We start from the raw sequence: 25,888 nt of genomic DNA, 5'->3' as shown, positions 1-25,888 counted from the left end.
TGAGATAAGCTCAGGTGGTTTCCCAACGCAGTTCTGTCTAATGCAGCAATCGCAGCATGCCTGTGGAAACAGAAGAAAGTCTACTACTGTCAGATCCTCCACCTTCCTGGGGGACCAGAGGGGAATACCTGAAGATATACAGAAGACTAAAAAGAGGACTAAGGAGCTAAAGCAAAAAGGGAAGCAGAAAGGTTATAAAACTGAGAAGGAAAAAAGAAAATGTGGAATAATGAAAAAATCAGAGTGGTACTGAAGAGAAAAAAACCTGTAAAACTACTGCAGAGGAATAAGGAAAAGCAGGAGTGAGGAAGTATTAATGGTCGAATAAACTGCACAAATATCTTCCTCTTAATGATGACATGCTTTTTTTTCTTTGTGATTCAGATTTAAAGCCAAGATTAGAATGTCTCATTACTTTGAGTCTTAGAAAATATAAAATGAAAATTCATCGTTGTCTCAGCATTATGCGCCTTCAAGTGAAAAGATGTTGCAATTCCTGAGAATAGTAATTAGATTTAATTATAACCTAACTGACCTTCAGTAGTGTTAAAATGTTGGCAGAACTTGTTTGTCTTGGCAAGCCACTCTCTTCTAGAAATGTTTTTGTTCTTGTATTTGGCTTAGAAAGTTCATTGCTATATGGATCTTCACGTATTCTCTACCACCCGTCAAAGGAATAGACAGAGATCTGAAAAGATGTCACAAAAATATGTGGAATTACACAATTGATATCATCTGAAGTAGAAGTAATAGATAATATCATTATCTGGATATTGCTGTGAGTTATCTAAGCCTTGCAATATTATCTATCACATGTTAAAATTTCAAAAATAAGCTGCTGGAGTACATTTCTATCTGTAATGATTTATGGTGTACTAGCAATATGTGTCACCAGAATGATTCCCAAGGCATTGTCTTTTCAGTTTCCTTTATAGATCTTACTTTTCTCATGCCTAATTGAAATTTAGGTGACGTTCAGAGAATGTCAGAAACTGCTTTTTTAAAAGAAAAAATGTTTGTAAGAATAATACAAAGCAAGGGCACGTTACAGAAACACAAAAGTGAGACACAGTGAGAATCTCCCAGCGAGTGGGGAAGTAGTCTGACTCGGCAGAACACAAGGTGGTTTTTGCTGAGCGCAGTGGCAATACCGCTGAAAGCAGTGCACAACCCGGGGCGGTTGTTTATCTGCTGTGTTTGCAGAATGGAAACAGATCCCAGTCCTCGGTCAAACTTTATTACAAACAGTGCCAAGCATGGGAGATTTTAAAGCTGAAACACTGTTCTTCCTTTCAAAGAATATAGAAACCTGAGGGGTGTTGCTGTAAGCACTTGTTTTGATATTTTTATATTTTAAATACATATATTCTATATATATAATATAGATAAATATAATACAAATAAAAATAACATACGAAGTATATCAGGTTTTTACTCCTACCAGAGCAGAGGCCATTAATGCAGAAAGGCATTAATAGGTAACTTAGTGTTCACTCAGTGTTAGCATTTAGGAAGCTTCTGATTTTTTGAAGGAACCAGCAGAAGCTTGTGCTGGACTGTAAAGAGGGCAGCAACATTTGAGATTTGTGGCTGAACAGCTGAGGTGAAGGTGGCCCTTCAGGAAATCACGAAACCATTCATCCTACCACATTTGGGACCAGGTGACTATATTGAGAGAGCTTCTGTGCAGATACAACCACACTCATTAATGTTGAAAAAGAGTTTCTAAATTTACACTGAGTGGGCTTGTGTCAGGATTAGTTTGCTTCATTGATCCATAACACTTTGAAGCTTATTTTCCGCTCACAGCTTAAGCACTTTTTTTTAACCATGGTCAGTGATGACTTTTGATGTTTGATTCTGAACTTATTTAAGTCATCCTCATTGCTGGTGGCCTTAATCTTTATTAATTTCAAACTTGGCATTGGTGTTGATGTTTCACCATCAATGGCTTAAGCTTTTAGATATTAAGAGAAACTGATGCACTAGAAAGCTAAACATGCACAGATTATTTTTTTCTCCCTCCAGAGACAGACTCCTTGAGTTTGATAGCAACTAACATTAGCATTTAGTGTCATTGCCCTTTCCCCCACCCTCCAGGATGGAGAATGAGATTCCTTCCTGATAGGGAGGTGCAGCATATATTAAAGCTCATCAGTTATCTTAAATTTCATAAAACGTTGGAGAACTGCTCAAGTGTTGAATCTCAATTAGCTAGTAGCAAAAATAGTACGTGAACTTTAGAGAAACCATTGTAATTAGACGCGGCAACGTTGCTGAATTCCCTTCAACAACTGAGGCTTAAAGAGCAGCTTTTCCTAAAGATTAGGGGAATACTCGTGGAGGCTAGTTTTGCTTTAATAATCGTAGGGCTATTTTTTAAAGGTTCTGGGGCAAGCATTAACTGTGGATGTAATTAATGCTTTTAGTCATTTTGTCACATTCATTAGTTCCATAAGAAGCCTCATGAATCCAGAGAGTCAGATAAGGGATAAATTTGCATTTGGTGCTGTTTTGCGGTTGTTTTATATGAAGTTGGGCAGGCACTTGCTACTGTCTGATTTCAAAGGCTTGCACTTTTCCTAATACTCTAGACATCAGCGAGTATTACATCAGTGCTTGTTTTAGCACTTTGCACTCCCAACTTTCTATATTGCTTGACTTTTAATTTCTGCCAGGGCCTGACCTCCCTCTAAGTGGCATTCCTCTCCTTGACCTAAATCAGTGTGTCGGTAAAACTGAGTGTTTTCCAATTGGTGTTAATAGTTAGACAGATCTTCCTCAGTTTAAAGGAAGCCACTGTCTCTGGTTGTGGCGGAGAAAAGTAGTCTCGTCTTAATAGGATTGAGTTTACCGTATCATTATCCTGCACTCCCTTGCGTAACTTCAGTACCCCATGCCATCTGATGAAGCCACGTCAGTCTGTTTGCAGTTCCCTAGAAGCCCTGGCGTTACTCAGAAACTCTACAAAGCTCTCTGTTGCAATGCCCACACCTTTCCTATTTTTAGGATGCCAATATGGTGGCAGTTATTCTTGCTGGGGGTGGGTGAAGAGGGCGCATTCACTCCACAGATTTGGTGCTGCTTAGGGCTATTCTGTGAATGTACCCAAGGATATTATCTTCTGCAGAAGTCAAAGCGTGCTGCTAGGATACACGAAGCAGAAAAATTACTCTGCTATGTTGGACCTGTTAATGAGCAAGGTTTTCTAAATCATTGTATTGCCCCACATTTTGTAAATAACTTCTCCTCATCCTGGTGTTTACATCCTTCACATGGCTGTATCTGTTTTCTTGATCTCACTGCCCCTTCGGTGAAGCAGTACATCCGTAATCCTTCATCTTTTGCTAGTCCTTCTAGGCACTGATGTGCTCTATTGCTCTTCTTTGAACTTTTGTGTCTGTGGTTGTTCTGGAGATGTGAGACCTGGAAGCAAACACGCTGTTTTATTGGAGCTGCCTTCCAGCTTCACTCAAAAGGGACTGAGAGTCTGCGATTCCTTCCTGCTCCCTGTCACTCTGGCTTTGGTTTATGGGCAGCAGCATCGGATTAATCTTTGAGCCATAGAACATTGAGATTTCACATTTAATTTGCTGCACGCTGAAAAGCTTTGCTGTCTTTCTCCTTCCAAAATATTACCCAGTTTTGTCTTAATGACAGTGTTGGCACAAACATGCCAACTATAGCCGTAATAAATTTTTCACTGACTGTAAATGGGACAGTGCTTCTCATCCTACTTCAGCCTGGCTGCGGCAATTTAGATACCCTACCATTTCAGACTTGGCTTTATGATAACACGTTTCCAGATGTTAGTGTTCTCATTATGATCTGATTATTCAAACTATGCATTTAGGATTCTGTGAATGTCACGTTACACTCTTGGTAATAGCCCCATACAGCTTTTGCCTGTTTAATCAAGATGTCTGACGGCAGCCAGACTTGATGATTTTCCGTCCCTGTGATACACTCATGGACTTCTGGATTCACTTTTCAGTATCTTGGTGGTAAGTGATATGCAGAACTGTGTTGGAGCCATGCCAGTGTTTTTCTAACCCCCACATGACATCCACAGGATGTCATATTGTGCAGGAACTGCTTTTAAACTGTTATTAACTTCTTGGTGGATTAGCTGCTTTTTATGGTTCTAATACAACAATTTTGCTGCTCTGCAAGAAGCACATTAACATTTTTCTTCTAATTTCATGAGTTTATGCAGGTTACTGTTCCTTATGTATATCTCATCTCTTTTTCTCCCTATAAATATTACAGCTACGCAGGCTGAGTGATCCAGGCTTTGCCTGAAGAAGGCTCACCAAAAAAAAGGCAGGCAACAGTTTTGGTCTGCAGCTCTTCTATGCGAGTCCAGCTTTGCAATGCAGATAGTTAAAGAGATGTCAGTGCTGAACAGAGGAAGGTGCCTGCATGACACAGTGCTGTGCAGAAATACTGACTTGGGTCTGGAAGCTGAATAAGCGGGTTAACACCCAGATGAGCCTGAATTAAGAAGTCATGGCTCTGCAAATGAGCTCAGGCACTGCACAGAACTGATTTATGTTACACCGCTTCCAGTGCCAGAGCATGCACTGAGGCTTCTTTAGCTGCTACTGAAGATAAATTTGTTGGTTAAAGCTAATGCTGACAAATAATAGTATTATTTACTACATAGTGCTAAAAACAGCAACCAAAAGTAAGAACAAAAACCAGCTTTAAGTAGCTCGGAGCCAATCTTGACTATTTTTTATCAAGAATTTCTGTGACGAAAATGAATGGTAGGAATATATTCTGTAATACATGTATTACTATCTGTAATACTATTGTGGGAATGCTCCAGATGGACAGAACTACTTTTTCTTATAATTTCAGTCATTTCCAGCAAGTCCTCTCTGTACTGTGTATCAAGTTGTGAAGATCCTAGGCCCTTACAAATATTTTTGGATGTATTTTGCCATTTCTTATCTTGCTAGGAGAGCAACTCTGGTTTCTAGAGACGAAACAAGTGATTGCTTTGAAGATTATGAAATGTCAGGTTCTAAGACTTTTAAGTTACACATGGAAGTTCTCAGATGTTGCAGATATTTCTGTGGTGTTTTCAGCTCATTCAGAAGCAGGAAGTTTTAGAAACATCAATGATTGCATGATTTTCTAGCCAAATTAGTAAATGCTTATGATGCAACTTATTCAACGGAGCTTTGGAAAAGCAGCCGGACGAACACTACTTTCCCTGAACCAAACCTCTTCTGGTTATTACTCTGGATAAACTCCTTTCTGTAGGGAATGGTTTTGGAGTAGCTTTCTTACCCCTTTGCTTAGCGCTAATATATGGCTTAAGAGGAGAAAGCAAGGGAAGCTCACATCCTTGCTAAATTTTCCTCAGTCAGAGTCAATAGCTGTTCCATCTTTCTAAATCCACTCATCGTCCTACTTAGTTTCTGACGGAAGAAAGAGATCTCTTCTTGTCATTTCCATAACCATAAATGGTCACTAAATTTAACAAAAAGGGAGAAATAGATTAGGAAACTCTAATGCTGCTTTATGGCTCCAAATCAACTAGTTCATCTTTCTAAATCTTTGAATTAATTTTATGGAAGGTCGCAAGTACACATCTCAAAGCATATTTCAGCAAAAGCTGCAGAGTGATTTACTTTGAAACCTTCTGTCTCTTTGCGCTTCTACCATTTTTTCAGTGTGAAACAAAGCTGTCAAAATATTTACTTGGGCATTTGGTTCAAACATTCTCATAGGGAAATACTGTATTTAATAGCATCATTAACATGAAATCACAAATCCTTTCATCTGACATCTATCATTTACAGGGTCAGCTGAAAAATATGTTATCAACTAACCAGCCCCATCTTTAAAAGGGATTTTATTTTTGTTTTTTTTTTAAAATATTTTCTGTACCTTCTCCCTGTCATGGTAATGGTAATTTGCTTTTCCATAATACCTTTCCTGATGGCATATCACGACTGTATTTTGACAAAATAAATGAAAAATATTTTGACACTAATTTATTCACTCTTGTTATGATAGCTTTTGAGAAATTGTCATATTACCCCATTTTTCAGATGGATATATTAAACAGCGATGAAGTTTGTGGCGCACCAAAGTCCTTGTACTATCCAAAGGTCTCCTTTCAGGCAAGTGACATGAGGGAAACTAGACATAACTTTCTTCTCATCTTAACACAGGTGGTTTTCTTCAGCCCTATACCAATGTCTGTTCCCAACAGACCTGTAGGATTTTTCTCGGTTCCTTATTTTGAAAGAGGAGTTTGCATGGATTTTTTTTTTCTGTAAGTGGCATCTCAAGACATTCTAAAGGCCACCAGCAACTGTACTAATCTGTGGTTGGGCATGCAATGTATGGATTAATATTCCAAACCCTTCTAGATACTTTGGGAGAGGTTTCTGTCTTCCATGGTTGGAGTGTCCTTGCAGCTGTGGTCCTTTGTAGTATTGCTGCAAATGACCAGAGCAGCTTTATTCCACTTTATTGCTGCTGATAGAAGTAGGAACAAAAATTCCCAAGTTAGCTAAGCTGTAACTGGAGGTTACAGACAGCACTTTTATTCACAGTCACATACGTAAGATTTTTCTCCTGCATATGTCTTGTATCAGATGAGATTGGTGGCTCTTAAGATGACTCGTTCTCATGTGCCTGAGGAGGCTTCCCATGTGTTCTTGGTGAATTGATTTTTTTCAAAGTTTAATTTGCTTTATTTATAATTTTTTCAGTAGGATTTTTAAGATCCCTCATAAATTTTCACATATATGATGTCACAGCTATAAATTCTATTAGCAGTAATTAACCATTGTGAAATGCTTCCTCAGATGAGGAAAACCAGATTACATGCGTTAAGTCGATAAATATTGGGGTAAAAATAGTTACGATTTCTTTGCCTGATTCTCTTTCCTGTTAAAATAACATCTTTATTTCCAAACCTCGTTAAGAAAATTTAATGCATCCTTTCTTAATGACTCTCATTTCCAGTAAAATAAAATTTAATATAAATGAATTTTCTTAACAGTTTATTAAATGTAGCCGTTAGATATTTCTCATTGAGATCCAGCTTTCATCTGTCCATAGTATTACACAAAAGAGGTTGCATCTAATTGAATAATTAAGCAGCTTTAATACATTCTTTAATCTGAAATTACTTTTAGAAACTTTGTGAGATATATTGGGGAGATTCAGAAGCGGGAGTCTTTAATAACAGGACTGTATCCTGACAGTAACTAGACACCTTCGTTGCTCACTGAAGTTGTGAGTGCTCAGCACTTCACACACTTTGACCTTTTCCATTTGTCTTGAGGAAAACTTGTGCACTATTCAGGTCAGATAAAACCAGAATAATTAAAATTACCCATTTCACATGTAAGTATTGCAACAGACTACCTCTTGCTATTTTTAAACTAAAAGCAGATTGCAGGGATTATTTATTTTATTTACTTTATTGTAATAACATTTCATTTGCAGTGAGGCTTCGCTGAAGGAGTATGAGGCATGGCTTTTCCCTCCCAGCCTCTGAAGTTTGCTCTCCCCTGGTTCTCCAAGCTCCTTGCCTAGCGCCTGGCTCCGAGCCCAGGCATCCCATCCTTAACCCGTCTTCTGGATTTGAGAAAAGGCATTTTGTACTTGCCCATCTTCTTCCATTCAGACTATGTTCTTGACATGGCAGAAATGTCAGAGGAAGCTTTTATGTTTTCTTTGTGTCATAAAATGTAGATCTAGGAGAATTAACACTGCTGCTCACTTCCTCAAACACATTCAAACTATTCATCCAATGCCCAAATACTCAAAATAGTGGCAAGTAGTTTCATAGCCTAGGGAATCATTCAGTCTAGTCAGCCAAAGCCAAAATTAAAATTTAAAATGCAGTTGGCAATAGTTATTAATCAATTAGCTCCAGGGAGCCATCAAGGCTTTCTAGCCAGAGTTAGAATAACAAGCAATATTTTTGAAATAATAAAGCTGGGTCCTTAATAAAACTAATCTCCAGCTTCAGACATCTATTAATATGATGCCCAAAAAGGTATCAGTAATGACTTTTATATGAATAAAATTGAACTGGAATGAGAGCCATCTGCAGGAAGCAATAATTGGCAGATCAGTTGCTTTAGCATAGATTATTTAAAATCTTAGTAGTGCAGTGCACATCACAGGATATTAGAAGAGGAGAATCTGATACTGTCCTGATCACTGTCGTGTAGCGGCAGATTTTATTATGCAGTGAGAGATAGGTGAATATAGCAGCTAAATCTGGAAAATGCGAGTGGGCTGTCGACTGCTGTACACTTTTAGGTTCATCTTGATATTTTCATTGGCTTGTCCCTTTTTAAAACTCCTCTGCAAAAAGAAGAGTACATCATTCTGTAAGGTTAGAACTTAAGAGATTCAAATGGCCAGGGGTCTGCAACACTCTCTCTCCTTCTGCCTCGTCCATACTTCCTAATGAATGGAGCCGTGGGATGTCCAAACTGGGATGTAAAAAGTGATAAGGATGGTTGATGGGTTTTGTTTGTTTGGGTTTTTTTAAGCTTCTCTGTATTATAACCTCAAATGTGGTATCCTCTCAGATGTACTGTAAAAGGCATCTGTGTGATGGGTTATTTGAAGAGGGCTGCACAGGGCTTCCTGTAACAAAGATGAACTATGTCTAATTAGCCAGCAATAAAAATACTTGGATTTCATTGGGGGGTGCGGGGGAAGCCTGCAAATGTAATTTCTGCAACAGTGCATCTAGGGCTGGCATCCAAAATAAGTATCTCTTCTTCCATACTGTCCTAAGAGAACTCAGTTAAGTAAAGGGTAAGAATTTGACAATCCAGGATGTCTTCTGTATGCCTAGAGAACATCGTCACCAGAACCGGCCAGCGCTGGAGAAAAGGTGAGGGGCCAGTCCTACGGCATAGGCTCAAGCATTGCTTTTTCGTGTTATAGTCAAATACTACTCTGGAGTTTGGAACTGCAGAAGAGCCCTTCTGATCTGATCTGGTTGGCTACGGAAGTCCATTAGGCCTTTGCAAAGGTAGAAACAGCACAGAAAGACCTAACTTGAAGTTAAAGACCTCTGGTTACAAAAAGGCAACGCATCTTCAGCAGTGTTGCTGATTACAGGCCCAGCTGGGTTAGACACCTTCACAGGGTGCCAGCCTCACTTTGTAGCTTCAGGGCTTCTTGAAGTAGCCCATGCGTAATAACTAAATAACACAAACTTTCAGCTCAGTATACTGAGCAATAAATTGGCACTTTGGCATCCTGGCCGGTTCAAAGCAAAATTGATCAGTCAGCATCTTCAGTATTCAAATCCTTCTCCAAGTGGTCATTTCTTCATCCCTCCTCAAAAACCTTCACTGATAAATTTTTGCATGAAGTTGGTTTCTCTTCCAGCATTTTCTTTTAGCATCACTATATGGAAAACCATGACACTTTCATACATTTCTGGTGTTTTCTTAGTAAAAGACAGGAATTTTTGGTGTTTTTCTTAATCGCTGCTATCATTGAGATAGGCCTTAAAATTATACAGACTTTTTTAATTACATTAGTAAATATTTGACTTCTCATAGCAGTTTTTTGTAGCTTGTCTAATTCTGCTTTCATTAACACTGTAATATTCTAAGTATAGCTAGTACAGGTAGGACCCGGCACTGCTGAAACTATAGAATTTTTTTTTTATTGATACCCAGAGGAAGATCAGGGTATACTAATGCTCTACTAGCTGTATACGCATGACTAGGTGTTAGTGTTGTAGTTTTGTGGCACTGGACAATAGAACTGAATCTTCTAGATCTAGCTTGAAAGGATTTAGATGGCTTATCCTGGTGAGCAGTAAAATCCAGTAATTATTTGCTCTAGCCGAGAACCACACCAGAACCTAGTCTTTTCCAAACAACATGGAATTACAGAGTCACAAGGAGTGTCTTCAGCCTGATTTCAATCTACATGCTCTTCACATCCCTCCTTTGAAATGCAACAATTAGTTTAAGATTAAGAAATTCTTTTTTTCATTTGTTCTTAATTGTTTAATCTCTTCTATTATTATTTTCTTCATTGAGGAGCTAGCGGGGAGAACCTTTAAAAGTTTTAAAAGCTGATTTAAAATTTTAAAAGCAATGAAAATGAGATACTGGTTGCAACTAAGCTTGAACCCGTGCCTTGGCAGGAGTATTTTGCACCACAGTTGGATGTTACGTGGTGTAATGGTAAGGCAGAAGAGAATTCGTCCTATTTGTTTTTTCTGGGTCTGGTAGCATATCCTTCATTTGATCATCAGAAGACGTTTAGATAAATGGATTGTTGCCAACTTTTGAAAATTATTTTACTAAGAAACTGGCTTCTTACATGATTTTCATGCAGACTATGGGGCCCTCTTTATCTCCTCGTACCCCCCAGGATGTTCTTCATGGGAGGGAGGCAAAACAGTTGTTTTCATTTTCCCTTTCCCTTATTTCTGGTCTGGGCATCAGTGTGACCAGAATTAAGTGCAAGGAAAGATAGACATCTGGAGAGGAGATGGGACTTCAGCTCAGTATTGGGATAGCAGTTAGCTGTATATTCCTTGCAGGAGCAGAACAGATTGGCTGTGAAGGGCTCAAATTCTATTTTTTATTCTTCTGTGATAATTCAGCTCCTGCTTTGTCTTCTTTTTATGAATGTATGTAAAATAAAAAGCACATTTAGCTTAGTAATACAATAATATTGGCTGTGGGCTTTCAAGCCTACTGCTGACCTTTTCGTTATTACTGAAAACAACAGAAAGTTTCAGCATATTACTACTGCGCTATATATATATTCAGGTCAAAATGCAATTTTGCTGCAGGCAAGCTAATACCAATACCTGCAACTAAATAACTGTACTAGAAAAATAACTTTTAAGAAACTTGTAAAGGTTTTTTTCTGAGTGGAATGCTGGTGGCGTTTGCAGGGCAGGTTGGTGTCTATGAGAAGTTGACAAGTTGAATCACAGTAAGATACCTTACATGTATTGTACCATATGAGATATGAGCTCTACTGATGACCTGCTGTACTATTTTGAGGCATTGTTACAATTTTCTGGGTCAACTTTCCTTTCCACTTATCATCTGTCTCATCTGTTTATACTTGAAGCTCTTCAAGGGAATGTCTCATGTTGCGTTTGAACAGTGCCTATAGTGGGGGAGGAAGGGGATTTCTAGCTTGGCTGAAGCTTCAGGATGCAAACATAATATAAAACGTTACAAATAATGGCAAGTGATAAAAGTACATATAATAAAAGATATGCTGTGATAAACATTTTATGTAGATTTAATCAAAGCTTTTCTTTAAGGCACAAAGGCCCCTTCCTTTTGCTTTATAAATACTTTCTAAGAAAATTCTATGACCTGTGTAGCTTGCTGTACAGATACAATCTGTCCTTATATTGGACATCAGGAAAAAATGGGACACTAAAAAGCACGTTTGTTCCTTCCTGCATGTGTGATTCCTAATTTAAAAAAAGAAAAGAAAAGCTTCCTCCCTCGCCTTTTCACAAGTCTTTAGTCATTATGCTGCGTCTAAACCAGATGGAAGAATACATTAAAAATTGGTTTTAAACCACAGATTGAGAAATGGTGCCAGGATTTTCGACCAAAAATGTGGCACTGATTCTAAAATCTGTTGACAATTTTAGAAAGTTTTCTTCTGGCAAAAGAGCTCCATTAGTGTCTCCTCTTCTCTTCCAGGAAAATAAGAAAAATCTTTGTCTGAGTCATAATTTAATTAGCTTCCAAACTGGATTTGAGAATATCACTATAAGTATATTAACTTTCTCCAGGAATTGGAGTTGGGAGGTAAACAGTGTCATCCATAACCTGAGAAACACACAGTTAAAAATAAAGGCTATGACTCTCTCTTAAGTCTGTATCTTGAGTTCTGCCACAGATTAGTGTGTCTTAAAATTTTAACTACAGCCATTCCGGTCAAGTTTGAAAATCCATTTAGAATTTAAATTTTGAATAATTTTTTCAAATATGGAAAATCAGTATCACATGCCCTTGAAATGAGATTTCCTCTTATCTTGCTTTGAGCACTGAAGTGTGCTGCAAATCGTCTTTCTGGGCATGCAGGTGTTGACAAAGACAGATATTCAAAAACTATCTTTTTAAAAGTAAATTTGTTTTAAATGCTCCTGAGAGAAATAGAAGAAATTCTGAATACTCCCAATAAAAATAAAACACTTTTACATTTCCCTTTAAAGAATTGTATGTGTTATAGCTGGACAAAAAATTATTATTCTTGCTTTACTATATGCACTATAGGGCATGCATAAAACCTCCATCCACATCCATATTTTCTTTTATATATCCGTATAAAACCTCCATCCATAAAATGGCTCTTCTCCCACAAGCATGAGCTTATGCCAAATTTCTGCTCCCTCCATGCTGCTTCCAGTGGTTCCAGGGAGCCTCTTTGAGGTGCTGGGTTCCCGTGCTTACCCGTTGGCCACGTGTAGTGTTACGGTCACCGCTGAGCTGACCTGATAACAGTGTTCAGAGCTTCCAAATTTGGGCCTTAGAAGGGCAGCGAGCTTGCCTTCAACAGAAGTACGCGGTGTTTTAAAGTCACTGCTATTGTACGTGTTGCGTTGTGAAATACTGCAGCAAAGCACTTGAGTCCCAAGTGTTTCAACAAGGCTTTAAATATCTTAAAGGGAATTTTTTGGAGTATGGTTGTTCTTTCTTGAGGAAGCACCTGTTATCCACATTTTGTGGATAGGGCAGTGGGCACAGAAGTGATACCTTTTGCACTGTTTGCAGAGCGCCTGCGGAACGAAGCGCTTGACTTGATTCCTGCAGGGCTTAATCATGTGCGTAACTTCTGCTCAGCCTTCCTTGCGGGGCACTAGAACAACGTAGGTGATCCTTAAAGGGTGATGAATAACTGACTGTATCCAAACAGAAAAGTGCCTGGATGAATGAGGTGGGAAGAATGTGACGATTCTAGTATAGTGCTGCAGAATGCCGCTTTTAACATTTTCAATAGATCTTTTCAATGTAGCCTTAGATGTGGTGTAATGGACCAGATCCATTGCACTGTCTCTCCTTTGAGATTCAGCGAAGCTTGAGAGAGTGAGACATAAGGGTCCTCATGGGTCAATCACAGGAGAGCAAGAGGAGGCTGCACTCTGACCTGGTCCTCAGGGCTGGAGAAACCTTTCAAATTAATTCCCTGACGCTAAGCCTGGGCTGTATGCTGGAGAAATCTAAATTTGGTGGCAGTCTGCTTTACCTTGGATAGATACCCAGGATGGAAGGTGGTATCTGCGATGGGCTGGACCGTCAGTGGCACAAAATCAGAGCAGTAGGTGTAGGTGAGTCTAGGAGTCTTTGCATTTGGCATGTAGCAGTGCTGTCGTGTCTTCTGGAGGGTTATCGGCAGTCACATGTCTGTCTGTCTGTCTGGTTTCTTGAGACTTGTCTCCTACCCAATAATTTTTTAGTTGAATGAGTAAAATGGTTGGTTCCAGCACATGCTTTTTACACATAGGAAATTATTTAATAGTTGTAACAGCTTTGTAGTGTTTTGTCTTGGCCAGTAAGGCCAGATGCAGCCTAAGCAGATGCATTGTGTTGTCTTCCTGAATCCAATTCGTAACAATAATGTTTTGCTCTTACTGCATTTCTGAAACCGATTTGACTACTTTCCCTTCCCCTTCTTCTTCTACTAGGACATCCCAGAGAGCGCTCTGCCCTGCACGCAATCAGTTGTTTTCTGTTTGCCTATTTATGCTGCCCATATTCCCATGTTTTGGGAATAGATTTGTGTGAGGTTACTTTAACGTAGAGACTAAAAGTAATTTATGAGATAGACCAATGAGAATCTTGGGTAGCTTTTCTACATGAGACTCACATGCTAAAAACCAAAAGCCCAAATGTAAAATTCCCTAAGCCGTATGATTAATTTGATTCATTTCCTCTGTATCTTCAATTTCAAGGCCATTTAAGAAAATCATTTGCACAAACATAAAAGTTCTCTTTAACTAAAGTCAACCAATGTGTTTTTTCAATGAGTTACAGCCCATAAGAAAGATTCAAACATTAACTGTAAAGAAGGCAATTAGTGTTTGTACAATATATTGAAAATTAGCCCAAGGCATACTGGAAAAATACATGTTTTACACATGTATATTTTTCATCCAGTTCCATAGTTTATATTAGATCTGGACATAGATACTTCTAAAGGCTACCAAATCAACTCAAACTGTGAAAGAGGTTGTGATTGTCTATAAAAATTTTTTTTAAACTGTAATGTAGTTGTCTTACTCTGTATGTTTAATCACTCAAAGGAAAAGCCTTTTCTACTGCTGTAGTATGTCAAGGAAGCTTATCGGCATATAAACAGCAAAATGAGACCTCTCTTGGGTTACAAAGCTTTAACTTTTGTAGTTTAAAAGTTGAGCATTTCTAAAAATGTACTAATTATGTCATTCTGATAAAAAGAGATATCCCTGTCACTTTGTCACGGAGTGATACTTTCCGTAGGTTTTAAAGCTGTCACAGGAGTAGGGAAAAAGCTGTCATAGACATAGGAATCAGTAGAAAACTTTTATTTTAATAACTGTTGGGGGGTCCAATTACAGGGAGCAGCTGCCACGTTATCTGTCTTAAAGACAGTGCATCCATTATCATGAGTGTTTTGCCCACAGTTTGATAGGAATTAAGGTCAAGAGAAGGACCATTTTCCTGAAGGGAGAGTAACAGGAATTGATGCAACCATGGATAGAGTACCAGTTAAAAACTTGTGAGCATTTTCTGAAAATATGAGTACACCCATAGTCTATTAAGGAAAATACTACTTTTTTTTACCATACTCATTTAGCATTTGATTCTAACAGGACAGAGCACAAACCAAAAGAAACAGTTTGTGAGGCTCTGGTGCTATAATGGGCACAAACGTACTTTCTGCTGTTCATTACATTACAGTATTTGTTGTTTATATGAGTTACTATGGTGTATATAGTGCGAAACCTTGCAGGAAGGCTAGCTGAAATTGTTTGCTTCCACAAGAGGATTCCCTAGCGTGAAAGTCAATGTGGGATCACAGATGCAGGAGTGTAATGGCCTGCCTTAACATGTAGAAGAGAGCATATGGTTTTGGTAATAGGCTAATAAGAGCAATTAACCTTATAGTGCACTCATTTTGTTGGTCTCAGTTGTTTATAAACTGGGTAATAAAGATATTTTAACATCCTATAGCTTTATAGGAGATCAGTAAAATCAGGCTGTATTTTTCAAATTATGCCTAACAGTCCTCAGGTAATAGCATAAGTGATAGAAACATAAAATTAGCAGAGAATAAAATATTCAGAATGCTATGTGGTGTGTCTAACCAATGAATATAATTGCAAATGTATAAATACACACTAGAGTTTAAAGAAATAAAAACATGTGTTAAAGATTTTCATTAGAAAAGGGACTGTTTTCACAGGATGCGGTCACAGATCTGTCATTCAGCTTGTTCTTGTCACCTTGCAAAGATTATAATGTAAACTGTTTCCAGGCTTATTTAACATAAAAAAGAATTTTAAACTTACCTTCTTTTTTGTGCTGGGCAAATAGACAGCATTTCTTGTAACATCTTCCATGTAATTGTTCAGAAGGATGGATCTCATAAAAGAATGGGTTTCTTTTAACAGCAAGCACCATCATTGTTGTCTCCCCCCCCCCCCCCAGCCTTGGAAGGACTTCTAGAAGTTAAGCCACTTCCTGCAGAAGTTTAGTTTCTCACTTAGGAGCCTGGCAAACAGAGAAGTTGGGTAGAAATGAGCAAGTAGCTTGCCCCACAAAGGGCACCCACAAGAAAAGCCCTTTTTACTTCATTCTCTGTTGGCTCCTCGCGTTACACGTGGTGTAATTTTGACAGTCGTCGTTGTCCAGTTGGGCACCTTGCTGCGAAGGCAAGTGACACTGAGGGTTGAACGATCTTTATTTTGCAAGTACTTTGGTTTCTAGGTTGGTGGTGATGGCAGAAGTATGGTTTCCCCATAATAATGTATTTTTATTTGAGTCTACAACTTTTGGCAGTCGGTTTTTGGGCTCCTGCTTTTATGCAATAGATCTGTTTTGCAAACTTTTGCCTATTTATTGACAGTGTCTCAAAAGAGGCCTCTAAATCGGTTTATTTGTGGATTTAATCTGAGCATGTAAAATACGACATGTTGGGGTTATTAATGTTTTGTCTATCCTTCCTGTTCTACAGTTATTTGTCTGATTTTTACCTTTTATATTGGTTACAGACATTTTTATTGAGTTTAGGTGGTGATAACCCTAATGAGTTGTTGCTGCTTTTTTTTATCCTGAATTTGAAAGTCGGTAATTTTTTTCTTTTGGGTTTTCTGCAGAGACTTCCATGAAACCCTTCTGTATAAATTTGTGGTCTTGTTTTTTTCTCTTTCACTGAATTGACTGAACAATGCCTTTGCTGGTGCAGCATTCACCGAATATGAGGACTCTTTTGCTTTATTAGACTTGACAGTGTTTAAACAATACTAATTCTCATACCCAGCTGGCTTTTCAATTGATTTCTGTGCTCTCTGTTGCTGTATAAAGCAAGCTGGAACATTAAAGACATTTGCATGCTACCCTCTGGAGACTTGTTTTTCTTTAGAGAAAAATCAAGTAAGTGTAAAATTTTCTCATATATTTTCTTCTGGATCTTTAAATGATATTTCAGTGTACTGGAAAACTTTGTACATGTTAAGATGCTAATTTTCAAGCACATATTTTTAAAAAGCAGTCTTCATTTTATAGTGAGATTTGTTAGTTTGCTCATTTGTTTATTGAAATAAATGACTCTTCATCTAATACAGAATATACCAGCTTTAAAATTGTATTCAACATGTATGTAAATGTGCCATTTTAACCCATCTAAAATTTTGCGTATTTAAAATGTGTTTGCTAAACAGTCCAAGAACATTTGCAGATGTTAATAATTTCTTTTACCTGCTCACTTTTAACAGTATTAACACTATTTAACTGTATTGAGGCAGCCTGAAGTTTTGAGGTAAATACTGGAATCAGAATTCCTGGGGAGAGACGTAAAAAGCACTTTTCTATCTTGTAAACATCAATATTTAAGTCACACCTTTAGACAAATCCAAGCCTTAAAACATACGCCTCTGAAAAATGAATTTTCTCTGCTCTGGAAGAGTCATCTGTGGTGGGCTTCAGCCATCCCTGAGGTGACGGTTGTAGCGCAAGTCTATCCTTCCAGTCCTTTAGAGGCTGCTTGATGTCATACGAATTTCAGTTTATTGTGAAATACCAACTTTCTGAAACCCAAACTTGGTTCCTTGTCCACTCCACCTCCCCAAATACTCAGGTAACCCCGCAGCTGGGGTAAGGATTTAGGGTGCTCAGTTGTCGTGGGTCAGATGAGGGCAATGACCTCTCATAAAGAACTGGTCAAAGCTGAGGAGTGGGACTTGATTTTTAACTTCAAGGAATCAGTGCTTTCTGATGAAAGTTTATAATATTCTTGGATGTAATGTCTTCCTATAATCTTTCCACTTTTTGCATGGAAGCCAGGTAGCCATCCCTTATGTTCTTTTTTGTCACTCGTACAAAACGTGTGCTAGTATCTGTTTCACACAATGTCATGAAACTCATGTCGTGCATATAGTCACCTGCAGTCGTAGGAAATATTTTATGAATAATGAATGTTTTGATCACATAGTATTTCATTCAAGCATTTTTTTTTTTTAATTTACTACAGCTGGTCTGAAAACCCAGAAGAATGGAAGTTTCAAAAGACAAGACAAACCTGGCTTCTCTTGCACATGTATGATAAAGAGAAGGTTTGTATTAACATGGCTTTTTCTCAGAATAAATACGATATAAAGTTTTATACATTAGTTTTAGCTATTCTTTTTTTAACCAAAAGTGGCTAGTACTAGCCATGCACTTTCCTAATAATTTATCAATTAATTACTTTGTTTTTAACCAAAATGCTGAATAATTTTAATTGCTTGTAATTAATCTTTTTATTTTGTTGGTGATCATTCTCCTGTGTATGCTAGATTTTTATACTTGAATATGTCAAGCATAAGTAGAGCAGCTTCATATTTTATATAAATCTGGAGCTTACCGAGAATTTGAGTCATACCCTTAATTTGAATTTCTGAATGTGGAACCCAATACTGTAAACCACAATTCTCATATTGCTTCAGATATCTCTGGCTCCATATAAGATGTACAGCCATATTGCTGAGATGTTAAAATAGCTTTCTCATTAAAATAGAAATGAAACCTGATGTTGATTGTAAAAAGCATAAAGTATAACCAGAAGCTAGGCTTGCATCATTACTGACATCCATTCATTTCATAATTTAAAAAAAACACACCATAGATTGAATTTCCAATAAGCATTTGACCATCGTGGTGTTGAATGGGGGTTTCAGGTCATTCATTTTCTTGTGTAATAGAACAAACATCTAGCCATTTGCACAGTGCCTTACTTATTGATTCATTTAGCTGACATTCAGTTAGTTTTTGCTCATTTTTTGTGTGCACTTAAACATTTAAGCATACCAATCTTCCTGACCCAAATTACTCAGCAGCTCTTAAGCCAGTCACCTGACATAGGGTGTTAACCTTTATGATTAAAAATACTTTTGGAGAAACAGATAATTAAAAGCAGAATTTCATGAAGGCAAAAATCTTCACCCAGTGTAATACTTTAAAAAGATGAGTTGCAGACTACAAATTTGATTGTAGGTATCTAGGTTGTTTGTACTGTCTTCTATTTTTACGTTTCTCCTTTATCAACCTTTCAAAATCAATGTAGGCTTTTTAAAGCTACCTAGAAATTGTTTTTCAGGCAGAATGATGTTTTTACTGTTTTACGTGTTTACTTTGGGTTTTGTGTTGAAATATACTGGGAAATAATTAACTATAAGTAGCATTTGTTTTATATATCAAAACACAGCTTGACTCCTTATTTCTCAACATTGAGATGAAACTTCCTTTTTTTTTTAAATCTGATGAAAGTGCTGTGATTTATTTAAATTCATATATTTTGTAGTTTAATAATCAGAGATGCATTGAATATGAGCTTTAGATAATGAGTAACATCTGCATCCAGATTCAGTAAAGTTAGTAGAACTGCTCAAGTGCTTATAATTAAGCATATGATGAAGTCTCTTCCTTCATCAAGACTGTAGGGAGGGCAGACCAGGTTCTTTCGAATATTTTTTTTTTAGACACAAATTCAGCTTCTTGTCCATTACAGAATAAAATCTGTTGACTAAAATACAAAAGGAGACATGAGTTTCCTTCCTTCCTAAGCCACATCTTTGATCTCATGGTGTCACTTAGATGCCTACTGAAAAGCCACGCAAAGGAGTGAATTGAGTTTCCTGTACCGATAGGTTTCTTTCTGTAAGAAATATGTTGAGGTTTTAAAGTACTTTGCAACATGAGGGGTTTTTTTTAAGTCCCTCTAAAATCCATCTGGTGGTTGGCTGACAGCTTGCAAGCCAAGCCTGTATACCTACAGTGTATATACTGCTTCAGGATCCAGTATAAAATAAACACTAGATGATTTGTTGATCTTTGTCATCTGGCACAGCATTTTGAGGAAGTAACTCTATCAGCCATCTTCAGCTTCAGGACTGCAGGGCCCTGGAGGGGTTTCTGAAGCTTCCTCAGAAGGTAACTGAGAAAAGCAAGCTTGGCAGCAGTAAGCTGAAGTTCTCTGTGCAGATGCCTATATTTGCTTTGCAAAACGTGTGGGCATCTGCAAGTCTAAAAAGTCTGAAAACTCTTGAGTTACATAGTGTAATTTAAAAGTGATAACTGTTCTTTTCCTGCTACTATTTTGTAGCGTTTCCCCACCTTTCCCGATGACGGTACGGATTTCAGTTTGGGATGTTTCCGTATTAGTCAGCTCCGGTGCATATTAGCTAGTTAGAACAGAGACAGGGTTAGTGTGTGTGAGGAAGAGAAACAAGAAAAAGGTCAACAGTTTAACAAATGAATAATAATAAAATTCCATAAGCATCATGTCCACTTGCCAGAGCTGTGGTGGGAGATCTTGATATCCAATTTCAAGCCAGCCCAAAAGCTGATCTTAGAAGAAGGATTGTGTTCCTTCTTGTAAAACCTCGCTCCCTGAAATTTCAGCTCTTGTACTACTGTATTTGAAGAATTAAAATTTGGATTTCATTAACTTTTTGCTGGCACTTTCCTTGCTATGTCTCTATTGTATGTGTAAGCTAGGAGGAGATACGATCCTACGTTGCCTGCCTGGTACTGTATTGTAAGCCTTTGCTGAAATAAACCTAATAGCTGTGTTAAAGAAAAATATGAGACTTTTTGAACGTGAGCATTTATCCTTAGGGCCAAATGCTAAATGTTTTCTAGGCTTCAGGCAGTCACATGTCTGTCTGCACACTTAGCACTTCTAAGTTTAGAGTAGGCTTTTAATTGCCCCTTCAAGCACTTTGCTTAAATTATATAATAATAACTGTAATCCCACAGAGTGAGGTATGACTATACCGCGAAGTCTAAGAACAAGAGGTGTAAATTACATAGGCAATTTGGCTAAGTTTTGGAACACAGAAATGTTGCTGAGCTTTAAAATCCCAGTACTGAGCATCTGCATTAAAGGAGCACTGTCATCCTGAAATTGTCTGTGTCCAAATGTTTTCGGCTGTTACTAGTACCGGTTTACTGTGAGGAAAAAGGTTTAAAAAATACAGACATTTTTCATTATGTTTAAATGTCTTTGATTAGTATGTTATAGCAACACTCCATATATCATCCATTTCAGTGTTAGTCACTGTAAAATTAATATTTTTTTGGTATCTGTATTGTTTCTTTAACGCAAGAGTGTGTGTGTGAAGAATTATAAGGTTTTCCATAGCGTAAAAGTTATGAGGCTGAATGCAGACTTTAGTTTTGATTTATTACTTTGTAATATCCCTGATTGATGAAGGCAGTGTTGGAGTATTCTTCCTCTTCTTTTGGAGTGATAGAAGTTTTAGTGATCAAAGTTACGCTGCCAAATGTCGATGGAGAAATCAGTTGTAAATTAAGTATCTGTTGAAGCGCTGTCTTCTCTGAAATGTTGATACTTTGCAGAATTGAAACAGCCCTCGAATAATTAGTCTCCAGTCCTTTAAATACTTACGTATGTGTTTAACTTGACTCATATCGAGTATGCCTTTTAAAGTTATATGTGTAAAGTTAAACATGGAGAAAAATATTTGCAGGATTACTTCATTTTAACATCTCCTGATTCACAGCGAAAATATTCTCTTAGTCGCTGAAACCTGTTCCGCAGATATACAACAGGAAGTTGAGATATGCTTCAGCGTAGATCTGTTCACCTAACGCTTTTGAAAATACATTGGTTTGAAATACTGAATAAATCATTCAAAAGTCTTTGCTAGGTTATTGCCAAGATTATTTAATGCAATGATTATTTAAATTGTATGTTGTACCAGATAAGCTAAAATTTAACCTATGACTAGTTAATTAGAAAGGGAGTGAAATGGGGGTAATGCAACTGTAGATGTCTAAACTGCTTTTCATGTTAGACATGTTAGTGCAGCCTATCAGTTTTAGTCAGCGTGATTTAAAAAGTATTTCCATGTGTCTGAATTAAATTTGTTTTTCAAATTAAATTCTATTCCATTCCATTGTAGAAGTATTCTGTCAAAGTGCTTGATGGTAGGCGGTATCTCATCTTGGCAAACACATAATTTTGGGTAGGGGCGAGGGTAATTCAAGCAAAATTCTTCCCTGACACATGTGCATGCAATACTCACTGAATTGAGTAAGGTTTGCATACATGTTTCCAAAAGTATGATTTGGCTAGTGGGTTTTTTTTTTTCTAACAGCCCTTACAGCCTCGAGCTGTCAGGGAGTGTTTGCATTTGCTGATCAGCATTTCCACATCTGCTTAGAATTTCCTCTCAGATGCTTTGCCCATCTGAGCACATGACAGTCCTCTCACCACGGTCCATCCCTCCCGGCAGCTCAAACCTTGGCAAGAAACACTTCCACTCTGAGGTGGGCATTGGCAAACGCAAAAGCCCATGCAGTTTGGACTGGTTTCAGCCAGGGTGGAGTTAATTTTCTTCACAGAAGCTAGCGTGAGGCTATGTTTTGGATTTGGGATGAGAAAATGTTGATAAGGTGCTGATGTTTTGAGTTGTTGCTGAGTAGTCAAGGACAGTCCTCTCCTAATTATCTTTCAGGTGATGTTTTTACATGATTGTGAATGAGTATTGAGAGAGAAGAAAATAAAGCAGGGGGTTTTTTTTCTTTCTTGTTTTTTTTTCTTTAAAGGTTCCAGACAAGTATTTCAACATTTTACTGGATTATCTGCAAGGGCTTCAAGGTGGTGCACGAGACATAACTGTGCAGAAAGCTGAAGCTTTTATGAAGGAATTTGATGGTTCTGATGCAGAAGACCCAAACCTGTTGGAGAAGTGCGAGCGCATACGACAAGTTCTGCAACTGCTGTCCTGAGAGTATTTTTGGGTCTTAATGGTTGTCTGGTGGAGAGGAGGATAGGATGTCATGTACAGAGACTATAAATTAGTTGTAAAGACATATTTTCTAATAAGAATCCTAATACTAAATTTTCAAATTTTGTATTCATAATTTTTCCAATTGCAAATGTTTATCATATTTTGAGATGATGAACTAAAAATAACGTATTTGATCCATAGTCATGCTATTAAAAGTAATCTGACTGCATATCTTTAGAAAAACAAACTTCTCTTTCTTGTTAGTCTTTCTCCACCTCCCCGTGTAATTACTGTTAAATAAGATGAGCTTTGCAGTTCTTAATAAGAAGAGCAAAGGAACCAACAAAAAGCCTGGAGGGTCTTTTACAATGTCAGCTTTTAAAATGAGCATACAGTACAGTGCTTGCTCAGCCAGCTGTAATCTATCACTTTCAGCTTTAGAAGTATGTCATTTGGATTTGGGAAAGATCATTTTCAGTCTGTTGAACATGAGCTGTATAATACAGTTGCTTATTAGTACTTCACACGGTGATCTGGAGATACCATCAGCTCTGTTAGTTTTCCTTTTATATTTTAAAGTTTTCAAATGCATTATGGCAATTGTTTAGATATTCCGATAATGCACAGATGGGAACAGATCAAATCCTTTGACTATATGTAATGAAGTCATCTGATTCTACCTAAACTCACCCTACGAGGGGAAGTGCCATGCTGCAACATTTTGTATCTAGCCTGCCAATATTGCATTTTCATCTTTCTCTTGTAATTGGTGTCCAAGAGAGTTAATTTGTGTTCATTCGCTTTGACGTGGGACATTCGTCTCCTATGAATGTGCTGAAAATGGGGCTTTCAAGTAAAAGCCAAGGACATTAATTACTCAAAAGTTGGATGATTGGCTTATTAAATAACACTTGTATTCAGACAGCGTTCTTGACCTGATTCTTTAATGTTTCTGAAAATATTGTTCGTATTTTATTAATAACAACTATATGAAATATGTAGTGGTTTAGAAGAGTGGCTGTCTTTGGGAATTTTGGCTTTAATTGGATGGGCGAAGGAGGGGAGGATCTAGGGATATGCAGGCCTAATTTTTCAATAAGAAGCATTTGAGTGGATTTGACAGCCTCCACAGTCATGGATTACTACAAATCTTTAAAAGTATGAAATGTATTACTAGTAACAAATAACTTATGCTTTCTGACTTCTTGAAGATGATGTTTTTGGCCAAAAAAAGACTAGAGACCAGCATGCCCCGCTCTAACACAGTAACTCTAACGGAGTTTAACACAACGGTGAGCAGAATTCAGCAGCAGTGGCCAGCCTCTCCATTGAGTCAGCAGCAGCTCAGGTGCTGTTCCTGCACCATGGGACGACAGTTGGACGGGGGCTGTAGAGGATGCGTGAAGTGTCAAGGTTTTTCTGAGGCCCAAAGCTATATAAAACTGAGCTTCCAGTGCTAAAGTTGGTGAAAAGGGTCTGTAATAAAGAGACGTGATACATGAAGTGAAGCAGTGAAAGATCTTTGGATCTTCTATTCTGAGAATATGCAGCTGAGAAAAACTACTGTCACTCCAAGCAGAGCTGATACTTTTTTCTTTCCATCAGGAAAAATAACAATTTCTCAGGGATGATGTTTTCGGTGTCTTTTTGTGACTTTATGATTGCATTTTAGGTGTCAGAGAAGACTTTGTGTTCTCCCTTAGATATTTGAGAATCACCACTTTGGATTTCTCTGTCACACAGAAATGTAGGTCCTCACTGTGCACTTAATATACCTTGTAACTTAGAAGCACAAGCACATTGCAACCATATATTTGGAAGAGATTTGTAAAAAGGATTGTAAAGGTAAGATCTGGGCAAAAAGATGTGAACTTTTGATTTTGACAGATTTGGCAAGGTTTGCCTTTCTTGGACTTTGGTTCTGGCCATATGCAAATGTTGGCAAATCCATGCGAAGACAGGCTTTATAGATCCAGAATGTTGTATTTCTTTTTTTATCAATTAATATTAAAAGCACATAAGACCTGCCAATCTGGAGTCCATGTGAACAATAGCATTTGGAAAAGAACAGCTAGAGCCTCTCACCAGTACAGCAATAGACCTCTGCAAGTGAGGTCCTGCTCTGCTCTTCCTCAGCTGCAGCTCTAACTTTCCCTTCAGTGCTTCACCGATTCCTGGGTGAAGGACATGGTCTTTGGCCTCTGCTTCTTACAGTTATGGAAAATTCAGAAGCTAAAAACTAAGGTAATTGTTGCTATGGTTGTGTTTGGTAGAGAAAGCAAAATGTGATGTTTTCTGCCACCATCTCTTGGCGTGTGGTACTGTTCAACAGCGGTGTCTGGGTAAAAGGCTTGTAAAACTTCTGCTTTGTATTGTTACTGTGTGTCTTAGATTTCAAAGCTCATTATGGAATATTTTAAATGTTGTCTTATACAGTGCACATAGGAAAGGACATGTAATTGCATTTTGCTTTTTTACTTTGCCCCTTTTCTTAAAGAATCTTGAACTGGTTGCAAACAAGTCATCTTCAAAATACCCATGAAATGCAAAACCAAACACATTTTTGGGAGGTATGTATTGCTAGGCCCATTTTAAAGACAAGATTGTGAGGACCCAGACAGCTTATCCAACACAGTGTGCAAATTCAATAGCATCTCTGGCAATCGAATTCTGTCTTTTCCATATGCTACCCACCAGTCCAGCTTCTGCTTCCTGCTCAGCTTAGCCTTTTAATCTAGGGATTTACATTGCATGATGAATAAGTATAGCAAGATTTCCTCCATCATGTATTTTAAATGATGTACTTTAAATTATTAGGTGTATAATGGGTTACTGAATTCCTGTAGCTGCTCAAAGCTGTACAGGAAGATATAATCTGGCACTCCATTCGCTTTGTCATTTGGTCACGTAAAATTTTCAAATCTCAACATCGCTTGCAGCTTGAGCAATCATATGGGTACAGGTGGGACAAAATTGTGTCTCTGCCTCCATTTAAATCAGTCTACTGTGTTAATAAAAGTTGCATCCAAGGCTAGAAGTAACAGTGTGTACAGACTGACAAATTACATCTTCATCTGCCTACTCTAATTGTCTTCTAATTGAGTTAATCTGCATTGTGTAGCTCTGGCTAGAAGAATTCGTATCCTAAGAGAATGCTGAAGTCAGGACTTCTAGGCAAAATAAAGGAACATTAATTACTTAGAATTGCTTAAAACTGGAACTGTGCCTCTAATGGAAGTACTAATTACTCAAAATTTGACAATGTAAAAAGTTCCCCTTAATTTGGCTGATCCTTGCAGTGGACTGTGTATCTTCTTCGTTCTCCGCTGCCTGCCCACAATTTTAATTTGTTATCACCATTGTAAAATTACTGGGTAAATGAATTCTCTGTTC

At 37.8% G+C, this 25,888-nt stretch overlaps 1 protein-coding gene across 1 annotated transcript in view; it reads left to right on the top strand.

Moving 5' to 3' along the window:
* The window catches only part of LOC104622977 (chromosome unknown open reading frame, human C7orf50), a 34,128-nt gene extending 11,635 nt beyond the window's left edge, over positions 1-22,493 (top strand). The window contains exons 4-5 of the mRNA XM_010289914.1: positions 17,731-17,812; positions 22,311-22,493. Coding sequence (XP_010288216.1) covers positions 17,731-17,812; positions 22,311-22,493 — 265 coding nt within the window. The remainder of the gene's footprint in view (positions 1-17,730; positions 17,813-22,310) is intronic.
* The last annotated feature ends 3,395 nt before the right edge of the window (positions 22,494-25,888 follow it).

Source organism: Phaethon lepturus, unplaced genomic scaffold, assembly GCF_000687285.1.
Source record: "Phaethon lepturus isolate BGI_N335 unplaced genomic scaffold, ASM68728v1 scaffold9156, whole genome shotgun sequence".
NCBI lineage: Eukaryota > Metazoa > Chordata > Aves > Phaethontiformes > Phaethontidae > Phaethon > Phaethon lepturus.
The sequence above is the reverse complement of the archived record's forward strand: the minus strand, read 5'-3'. Positions and strand labels throughout refer to the sequence as shown.